At 45.4% G+C, this 10,797-nt stretch overlaps 1 protein-coding gene and 1 long non-coding RNA gene across 2 annotated transcripts; one reads left to right on the top strand and one right to left on the bottom strand.

The window, feature by feature from the left end:
- The first annotated feature begins 669 nt into the window (after positions 1–669).
- On the top strand, positions 670–4,080 carry mef2cb (myocyte enhancer factor 2cb). The gene is given in 5 exon segments (XM_076015129.1): positions 670–876; positions 2,399–2,528; positions 2,929–3,067; positions 3,347–3,459; positions 3,462–4,080. Coding segments are annotated over 5 exon segments (735 nt in total). The 5' UTR covers positions 670–759; the 3' UTR covers positions 3,698–4,080.
- Positions 4,081–6,313: 2,233 nt separating this feature from the next.
- LOC142881077 (uncharacterized) lies at positions 6,314–6,609 on the bottom strand. The gene is made up of 2 exons (XR_012925508.1): positions 6,490–6,609; positions 6,314–6,453 (listed from the first exon to the last, which is right to left on the bottom strand). It is a non-coding gene; the product is annotated as an uncharacterized LOC142881077 (long non-coding RNA).
- Positions 6,610–10,797: the final 4,188 nt, after the last annotated feature.

Genomic DNA, 10,797 nt, shown 5'->3' with positions numbered 1-10,797 from the left:
GTGTTTTTTGTTTTTTACGTAATTTGGCCCCCGAACTGACAGTGACGCGCTCCGGAGGGCGAGGCCCTCGCATGCGGACGCCCTTCGTCGTGTCATTACCGAGCGAGCGAACGGCGGGAGGACAAACAGGATGTGTGTTTGACTCTCTGGCCCTGACGGCCGGCTCCACGTTCGCAAACAACAATTAGCAAGTCTGCTCGAGGCAAACGATTCCCGCAGTTTGTTGTCAGGCAACTTTGTTGTTGTTGTTGTTGTTGTTTTTCTTTTTCTCGCTTGTTTCTATTATTAGTCAAGACATGGGAATATTCAGTGTAGTGTCGTGTACTTTATTAATATGTCCCTTTACGGCAACTGACAGGTGAAAGCAAAGTGCTTTACAATAAAACAAACAGCAGTTGAAACGTTAAAACATACATTTTTATTAATAGAGTTGTTTATTTATTTGATAAGGATGCCCATTAGTTTTCACCATTCAACAGACAAAAGATTACAATGATATCCAATCAAAATTCGTAAAATAATAAGTTTTAAACAAAACAAAAATATATGTTTTTTTATTTATACCAAAAATGTGACCAAAAATTAAAAAAAAAAAAAAAACACAACTGAGGATTAAAAGCCAACCTGAAAACAACGCCTATGTACTATCGATGTGTGTACGTATGTACTTCCTTCTAACCACACTTCCCTCCGGCTGCCTCAGGAAACGGATACGGGAACCACCGCAACTCCCCCGGCCTGCTGGTCTCTCCGGGCGGCATGAACAAGAACATGCAGACCAAGTCGCCGCCGCCCATGAACCTCGGCATGAACAATCGCAAGCCCGACCTCCGCGTGCTCATCCCTCCTGGTGCCAAGAACAACATGCCGTCCATCGTGAGTGCTCTTCCTCCTCCTCCTCCTCCTCTCCCTCCCCCTCCTCTCGTCCCCCTGCCTCCTCATTGGATCCCGGTCGTATCACACCTGGGCTCAGAAGGTCATGTTTGCTGATTGAATTGGCGCCGACTCGCAGGTCCATGACATTTCCATTATTTGCTCACTCTCATTTCTCCTTCCGCCCAAAAAGTCTGATACGTCTGCCTCTTCGCTTCCCTCCCTGTGTTTTGGCTCCAGTTGCTCTTCTTCAAAAGGCTTTATTTAGTTGAGGATAGTGAATCTAGTCGGCAGTGAGCCGGGATAGTCCCCTCCTATCAGCTCCCGCCCCCGTATCTCCAGACGCACCGGTAGCCGCATCGTTTGCGTCAGCAGTGACTAATTTTCAATCTGTTGCCCCCCTCAACCTTCTAACGCCGTCAGTCCGAGGATGTCGATCTGCTTCTGGTAAGTCCCACCTACACGAATCCACCCCGAATGGGCTGCGACTCAATCGGAGGGTTCCGATCTTTCAGATTTGAGCGTCGGCAGTCACTCTGATGGCAGGGGAGGCGTCACACCTCTTGGTCTGTGCTCAATATTGGGCCTGGACTTCAGAGATTCAGAGAGTACAATAGCTGGGTCAGCAGTGTGTGTGTGTGTGTGTGTGTGTGTGTGTGTGAGAGAGAGAGAGAGAGAGGGAGAGAGAGAAATGTGGGTCCCGGCTGCACAGAAACTTTCCCTCCCGATGCTTGTTGCTGACTCTGCTCACGGCTCTGCCTCTCGTCGCTGTTTTTTGTTTTTTTTTCCACGAGGGCACAGTGCCATCCAGTGGTGAACCGCAGTCACAGCAGTCTGGCCTGTTTTTCAGCCTCTGCCTCTCTGCTGCCCCCCACGCCCCCCCTCCTCCCTCCCTCGCCTTCCACCCCGGGCCGTACTCACCAGCCAGCCTGCACATCATGAGCTTCCTTCTGCTCTCGTCACACGAGAGACGAAGGAAAGTAAAAACAAACAGACCCCAGAGTCCGGACACGCCGACGCTCCGGTTTCGCGTCAAAACCTCGCCGTCCTTCCTGCTCCTTCCTCTTCCTCCTCCTCAGCCGAAGCCTCCCTCTTCCACATTAAAGTGCCTCTCACTCGCCGCCGCCGCCGCCGCCGCCGCCCTGCGTTGCTGTGGCGACCGAGGGTGTTACTATAGCGACAGCGGGCCCTTGGAAAAAGGTGGTAAATGATAGGGTTGGCAGGGTTCAGCCGTGCCGCATGTCAAGTGATTAATTTCCCCCCAACCCCCCCTCAACCCCCTCCTCTCCGCCCCAAAGTTGGCACGGCGTTCCTTCTCGCAGGCGTCTGCTGCGGGGAGGGGAGGGGGGTCGGGGGGGAAATGGGAGGAAAATGCGAAGCGAGAAACTTTTTTCCGTTTGTTTGTTTGCTTGTTTGTTTGTGTGGTCGGGGAGTTTGATTGCACGTCCTGAAAGTCTCTCTCTCTCTCTCTCTCTCTCTCCCTCTCCCTCTCTCTCTGTCTGTCTGTCTCCGTCCGCCACCACAGAACCAGAGAATAAACAACTCCCAGTCCGCCCAGTCGTTGGCCACGCCGGTGGTGTCAGTAGCGACCCCGACCCTGCCAGGACAAGGCATGGGCGGCTACCCATCTGCCATCTCCACATCCTATGGTACTGGTATGTACACACACAAACACACACACAAACATAATAACATAATAATAATAATAATAATAATAATAATAATAATAATATTATTATTATTATTATTATTATTATTATTATTATTATTATTATTATAAAAACAATTATATTTCAATTGGTATTTTGATTTAAATCCTAAAATCAGATCAATAACATTGATGATGTTCAGTCAAATTGGCAAAAACACTCAGCTCTCAGCTGTAGCCAAGATATGTGACGTGGACTGACCGGCCTCCCGTTCACTGTGCAGTAACAGCAGTCTGCCAGCAGAGGGCGCTGTGGTCAAGAAATAACCCAAAACTCACAGTGAAAATCAACACCCGCGTCCCATCCTGCCGCCTCTAACCCGGCCGTCTCCCTGGTGTGTTTGCAGAGTACTCCCTGAACAGCGCCGACCTGTCCTCCCTGTCTGGCTTCAACAGCGGCAGCTCCCTCCACCTGGGCTCCATGAGCGGGTGGCAGCAGCAGCACCTGCAGAACATGCAGCACTCGTCGCTGGGCGGCCAGCTCGGGTGAGTGCGGCCAGGCTGTGACTGCATGGAGTGCATGACGCGACAGTTGTCACTTGTCGGAGTGGAACTTCATAGATGCCATGAGGGCCCCTCACTGTTTTCAACCTGTGTTTTAGCTTCGCACAAAATGAAGCACCTCCGTGTAATGGATAAGATAACAATTGCGTGTGTGTGTGTGTGTTGTGAGCTTGTGTCTGATTGACTAGACTCGAAAGGGTCAGCTGGAACCCTCGGCTGGGTCACTCTGTAACCCCTCTGCTTGTTCTTTCCTTCCTACAGAAATTGCTCGAGCTCTCACTTATGTCAGGGTTCAAATCTCTCCCTGCCCTCTGCTCAAAGCCTGCACATCAAGTCCGAACCTGTTTCTCCCCCTAGAGATCGCACCAGCAGCACACCGGGGGCTACAGTGGCGGGGTGCTGCCCCAGCAGAACCCCTCGTCCCGCCAGGACTCGGGACGCTCCCCGGTCGATAGCCTGAGCAGTTGTAGCAGCTCCCACGAGGGCAGCGACCGCGACGACACGCACAGGAACGAGTTCCACTCGCCCCTGGGACTGGGCCGGCCCGCCCTGGACGAGCGCGAGAGCCCCTCCATCAAGCGGGTGCGCCTGTCCGAGGGCTGGGCGACATGATAGCCCCGTCCTTTGACCCCCACCCCCCGGGCCCCGCCTCCCACTCCTCGACCCCCCCCCCCCCCCCCTGTAAGCCCCCCACCGAACCCCGCAGCAGCAGCAGCAGCAGCACCCGGAGTTGCCCACCGAGTCGACTTTCTCCTCCTCCTGTCACTCAAGACCATGTGACTTCCTGCCCCCCGCCCCCCCACATATCTCCACGGCGGAAGGAAAAGAAGGGACACGCCCTTTTCAAGCGCATCACGTGTAACTTCCTCCCCCCGCCCCCTTTTTTTTCATTTCTTCTTCTTAATTTGTCGTCGTCGATGTTGTTGTTTTTTTGCCGAGTGTGCGCGTGCTCTACATATTGACATTATGTAAACCAGGAGGGTGTGGTGGGGAGGGGGGGGGGTTTGTATGCCAGGGGAAGGGGGGGGGGGGGTAATCGTGTTGGAGGACCCTATGCATAAATTGTCATGCGTGTGGATTCCAGAGGGGGGGTAAAATAAGGCGATGAAGAATCCTGTATGCATAGAACTCGACGCGTGTGCGTGCGCGTGTACAGATACGCATATCAACAAATAAACGGGAAAAAAAAAATAGTCAGGTACTCAGTTTCATAAAACGTACTTACACTTTGCCTCAGCGATATACCAGTGACGAAAGACAAAAAAAAATGACAAAAACTTAAAAAAAAAAACTTAAAAAAAAAAAAAATCAAAAATCCAACAACATGAGTGAGTGTGTCCAGAGCGGCAACACCTTCAAGCACTTGAGTTGAGACAAAACAGTACATGTGTACAGTATCATTTTCATTGCTATGTACCTTCTCCGCAGTTCTCCTTTGCAAAAGATGTGTGTTATTAACATTAGATGATGTCATGTTGCAGGTTCAACGTATTTATGTAAATAGTGGATGGAGGAGGGAGGGGGGGGCGGGGGGTGGGGGGTTGGAAGGCCAGGGGGCAGGGGGGGGGGGTCGGCGGTGGCTTCGGTCGTACGTTCGTTTCCAGGCGGCGCCAGATTTTTATTTACTCGCAAAAATGAGAAGCTATTATGCAAAACCTTTGACGGATTGTACAGGTGGACGGGCGGGCGGGCGAGAGGGCGGGCGGTCGGTCGGTCGCAGCGGAAACCTCGGATGATTTCAGAACCCCCACCCCCCACCCAGACCCCAGCCCCCCCCCCTCCCTTCCCACGCTTAAAGAACCGGAGCCGGGGTTGAGGGCCGCCGTTTGATCTCAGAGCTACTCTCAGTGGAATCAAGGAAAAGACAAAAAGGAAAAAAAGAGAGAGAGAGAGAGAGAGAGGAACCTCCGGATCGCCCACCATATTCAGTGTTAATATGACAAACCAGAGGAGGGGGGAGGGGGGGAGGAAGAAAAAAAATTTAAACAATTGTACGATACACTCGCTTATATTTTCATATTGAAGGAATACAATGCAAAGCATTTTTGTGGCTTTTTGTAGTTTCTATAAGCCAGAATGTGTTTTTTGATAGCTTTGCTAATAAGAGATGGATAGTTCACACCCAGTGGGGGGAGAATGGGGGGGGGGGGGTGGAGGGGGAGGGGGAGGGGCTGAACGAAAGCCCCAAGCCATGAAAAAAAAAAACAGACTGATGCTTTGCTGAACTGTTTTATCTTTGTAGAGGTTTGTTTTTAAACGTGTATTTCTAATTATATATAATAATGGTAATATTAAGAATCTTTAAAAAAAAAAAATCTGTGAAATTAACATGCTTGTGTATAGCTTTCTAATATATAAATATATACTAATGATTTTTTTTTTTCCCCCCATTGTTTTCCTAGTGGAGTTTCTATGTGCGGTTGCACATGTTGTCAGATTTGATTTGATTTTATGATATTTTATTTCTCATTTGTTTTCATTTGGAGCCCTGAGCGGTGCTGTCTAGGGGTGCATTTAGTCAAACCTTACAACAACAAAAAAACAACAACCAGCCGGGAAGTGTTGCTGAGGGAGGAGAGGCAGGCCTGATATGCTGGGAATCAACCTGTTGGAGGGCGAACATCATGGAGAGCGGAACAGGGGAGGGGACACAGGAATAAGTGTTGACACATGATGTCACGCTGACGAGGAGAAGCGACTGCATGGCTCCCACTCGGTGCATTTTAATGCGCCGCATATTTCATCCTTAAGCAGGATTTATTAAAAAAAAAAAAAAAAAGAAAAAGAAATCCATCTAATTTACGTCATGCTATGATGTCTCACCCCATTTTTTCTTCTACTTCTTCTTTTTTTTTTTTTTTTAATGGGCACAGTCTCAAGCCTGCTCCCAGTCCATCCACTTTTTTTTTTTTTTCTTAAAATCACATTTCTCGCAATTTCCTGAGTGCGAGCACATTTGATTCTGTGTCATCCTGTGACTCCTCCTGTTCCTCTCTTCAGAACAGGATGTCCGCAATCACACACCACGTGTCACTGACAGCGTCGGTGACACACACACACACACACACACACGAGTGCAAAGTGATGATGCTGGTCTGAAAGAAGCACAACGGTTTGATTTGAAATGAACAGCTGTTTTTGATTTTCATGTTTCTTTTCATTTTTTTGAAACAGTTAAACTAGCCACATATCTCTCTGCCTCCCACTCCCGTATCTGCTGTCACTTAAGTGTTATGATATTTCTGTGTGCATATTTCATGCAGGTTCACTATGTTGTTACTGTATACAGTCTGTGTAGTCAAACAGGGGCAGAGCCTCTATAATGGTGTTCTCTCTCTCTCTCTCTCTCTCTCTCTCTCTATCTATCTCTCTCTATCTCTCTCTATCCCTCCCTCCCTCTCTACTTTCTTTATTTTTTAAACATTCAATGCGAAAAAGGTTGAGGAAAAAAAAATGTAACCATGTTGTTTTGAGGCAGCGCAAGTGTGGAGAAACCAAAGCCAGTGGCATTTCTGTGTTGTAAACTCGACTTTTATTTTCACATTCATTTATGGTTTTTTGCAAGCATTGAAACAAGACAATAAAAAGTATTTGTTCAAATGTACAGTTGGTTTCCCAGTTCAATTCCAGTCGGTCCAGTGCAGCTCTAGCACGTTGATCGGCCTCCGGCAGTGACGGCTGAAATACTTTGACCCTCCCCATCCCATGACATCATTCTATTTTTCTTTTCTTTTTTGGAAGAAAAAAAAAATCCACTCAACAGAATGACTCGGGCCTGATGTCATGAAACAGCCAATCAAGGCCCATCATCATCATCATCATCTCTTGCTGAAAAGAATTAACATTTACAGCCAAAGACACACTTTTTTTTTTTTAATGTTTCTTCTTTATTATTATTAATAATAAGAATTTGAAGTCATTCTTTATTCTATCACCTGTTGATCAGTTGGTTTTGTCTCATTATATTTCTCTTAATATTGCTGCAGAGTCAATGTTGGTACCTCAAACTGTCCCGTGCAGTATCGCTCAGCTGATGTCTGAAGTCCCAACAGCAGTGTAGAGGAGAAACCATCCAACTGTACAGCCATGTGTAATATGCCACACCATTGCTTCAGGTCCTGATGTTCACACAGGACTCTTCTCTCTTTTATTTGATTTTCCCTTCCGTGCTTGTGGTTTATTTAAGTTGTATTTAACAGCGAAAAAGAAAAAAAAAATACTTATGTTATGATGCTTAGGAGTGTGTTTGTAGTATCAATGTAGCTTGTGTAAATCTGGAGAAACTGAGGAGATTTGGAACTAATGTTTTCTGGAATGCAAGAAGCAGCTTTCAGCGGCATAAGCTGGCCTTTGTCGCCACTTGAGACTTAGAAGGTGTTAAATTAAATCCACATCTCTGTAACACAAGGGACTTTGATCCAGCTGTATGTCGTGGTGGAAACATATAGGAGGGATTTTGTTTTTGTTTTGTTCTTTCCAAAGAGTCTCCTTTTGCTGGAGGGAAAGGCTGTTTGTATTTTGCAGAGATTTCAGTAAAGTTGCCGGCTTTCTTAGTTATCCTGATGTGACTCGGTGTGATTTCATTGTGTGTGACATGTTGGTGCATGTTTTCTTTTTACTTCTCTTTAAAAAAAATAATAATAATAATTCAAGCTCCCAGATACACTCTGCGGGATCATCTTTCCTTTCATAAATGAAAAAAAAAAGTTGTTTTTTTTGTTCACCCTCAAGACACGTATTGGCATTTAAAGCCAAAGTTTTTTGGTTTTTTTAATCATACATCAAAATACACTTGGATTGTATTCACACAGGAAACACTCAGCAGAGCCAAAACACAATCATTTTGCAGAGGTCTGCTCTCTTAAATATAAGGAAACACACACACAGAAATAATATATTTACACACATATATTATGAATACTTTTCCTCCTATTAAAAGTAGTAATGATAAATAAAGTAAAAATCCACACAGATTTATTTTCCTGGGGGGGCGGGGGGTGGGGTTGATATAAATCTCAATTCTCAATCTAAACCTTTAAAAAAAAAAAAGTCAAACTACACCAACGCAAAAATGAAAATCCACGCGAGTCTTCTCGCTTCCAAAAGGCCTGCGACCTCTGTTGTGTTACCACTAGAAACGTTCCAATTTTTTTTTTCCTTTTCGTGCACATGTTGCTTTCTGAGGAGCTTATACGAACAGGTCAACAAGTAAACGGTTAAGTATTTTTGACATTCTATTTACGAGCTCTTAAATCACAAAATTGGCCCAGAACGGCAAGCTTTTTTTTTTTCGCCCGACTGTTTTTTTCTTCTCTCTCTTCTATCTCTACTTATTCTGCTTCGTTTTGGTTTTTTTTTCCCTCTTTAGTGTTTTCGAAGTCAAATCAAAACTTCAGTGGCGCACCACACTGAGGAGAAAGTCACAGTTCAGTGCAGACTGCAGTTCCGTAGGCTGACGAGAAAAAAAAAAAACTTTTGATACAGTTAAAATAACATTTTATTCTAAGTGCATTATTTACGTTTACGCAACGGTGAAAAAAAAACATTATAGTAGCAATAAAATAGACAGCGATGATTTTCGTTAGATTTTTACTCTTCAAATGAAATTACGGGTTTTCTGTTTACGCTGTTTTTAGCAACTCATGTAGAAAAAAAAAAACATTTTGAGATTCATTATACATAAGGAGAGAGACAAAATAAATATAGACGCAGCCTTCGCCATTATTATTTATGGTGTGGTCATATCGAACGAAACAAAATCAAAAAATCATTGCGCAGTGTTTTATTTAACCGCCTGAAAAAAATTCTCACACTGGTGATGGATGACTTGGCCTGTGTGTGTGTGTGTGTGTGTGTGTGTGTGTGTGTGTGTGTGTGTGTGTGTGTGTGTGTGTGTGTGTGAGAGAGAGAGAGAGAGAGGGAGAGAGAGAGACGCAATAATTTATATGACGTATTGGCGCATTACTGCAGACAAGGAAGTGTCTTTTCTCTGCTGAAGCCTTGTGATTTCATACTTTACGGTGTGATTATCTGGCTAATATCTCGGCTGCTGTTTATCAAGTCCAGTCCTCGACGCGTCTGGCGAGCTGCTGCTGCTGCTGCTGCTGCTAGACTGGAAGATATGCTGGTGTTAATTATTTCTCTCTCTCTCTCTCTCTCTCTCTCTCTCTCTCTCTCTCTCTCTCTCTCTCTCTCTCTCTCTCTCTCTCTCTCTCTCTCACTCTCTCTCTCTCTCTCTGTGTGTGTGTGCCTCGCTTCTTCCGCGGCCTCGGTGTAAACTCCAAGGGTTGATTCGTCAAGCCTGCAAAGCAAAGCCGGCTGATAAAGTCGCAGCTCGGACAACATAATTGATGCGTCTTAAATCATGGACTGAGCCTGAGACCCGCGAGGAAACTGTTTGTATTCCCTGCAGCATCAAACTGATGCAACGACAGGCAGGTTGCGTTGCGTTGCGTTGCGTTGCGTGAACAATTTGAAGAAACGAAGACGATAAACCAGAGATTATACACAGCGATAATGCATATATTTAACAAAATAATAAAAACAACTCTGAAATATCTGTTGTTTATGGGGGGGATAATTACAGCCCTTTAAACTTGTGCCATAAGAAAACGATCTCGCATCATTTTCTAAATGTGTGCACGTGAGCGAAATCTCCAATCACCACTGATTGGAGCAGGTGCCATTAAATTTTTTTTACATAAATCGCCTCGTTTGGTCATAAAAAAAAAAAATAAAAAAAAAAAACACGCAAAAGCCTTTACAGTGCACGCGGGTATTTTGCATAAAAAAGGGGGTTGTGGGGGAGAAGGGGGGGGGGGGCGCAGGCTTGCTACAGGAGCGACATTCTCCAAAACCGCCACTAGGTGTCATCATTTAGTCATCTAGCAGATCCTCCACTGTTGACGCCAACCGCTCCCCCACCTCACCCACCCCGCCAAAACTGTCCATGTAGGTCGAACGACGTTAAGAGAGACAGAGAGAGAGAGAGCGAGAGAGAGAGAAGAGAGAGAGAGAGAGAGAGAGAGGCCTGTGTGCTCATCTTAATGAACTAATCTCATAGACACTCTTAATTATTACAAACATTCCATTGTTGTTTGGCACATGTTATTTATTTTTCTTGAAATCAACATGCCTCGCTTTAAAAAAGTAAACTAAACAATAATAATAATAATAATAATAATAATAATAATAATAATAATAATAATAATAATAATAATAATCACATCTATAAACGCATTGCCTTTAACGATGGCTTTCGGGGTTTGTTGGCACTACAAAACAGGCCATTGGGAAACTTAAAGGTGTTTCGTTCGGTACTAAGATATTTTTGCTCAGACTCTCAAACAGTATGTGTCTTGTTTCTTGCAACGCTGTGGGCTCTAAGTGATTTGGGTCGTGTGCATGGTTGTCTTTCTTTTTTTCGTCGTCTTCATTTAATTGCACACGCGAAAAAGAAAATCCGGGAGGGAGGCACTGAATGCGTCGATTCACAGGAACACACTCTGTCTCGTCACGTTGGCCGTTTTGTGATACAACAATGCATCCTGTCTCACACCCGGAGGAGGCGCTCATGTGTGGTGCAGTCCAGTCAATTAAAAAAGATCTGAACTAAATAATCAGCTGTACGGTCTGCCACCTGTTTTAAGGTCAGCACTATTCTGATACAGTTCTGCGCAAAGTCACATCGGTCACGTTGGAACGATCTTGCT

The sequence above is a fragment of the Nelusetta ayraudi genome, unplaced genomic scaffold, assembly GCF_046127955.1.
Source record: "Nelusetta ayraudi isolate G7.1 ecotype Tasmania unplaced genomic scaffold, CSIRO-AGI_Nayr_v1 ptg000181l, whole genome shotgun sequence".
Lineage (NCBI taxonomy): Eukaryota > Metazoa > Chordata > Actinopteri > Tetraodontiformes > Monacanthidae > Nelusetta > Nelusetta ayraudi.
This window is presented reverse-complemented; position numbering and strand designations above follow the sequence as displayed.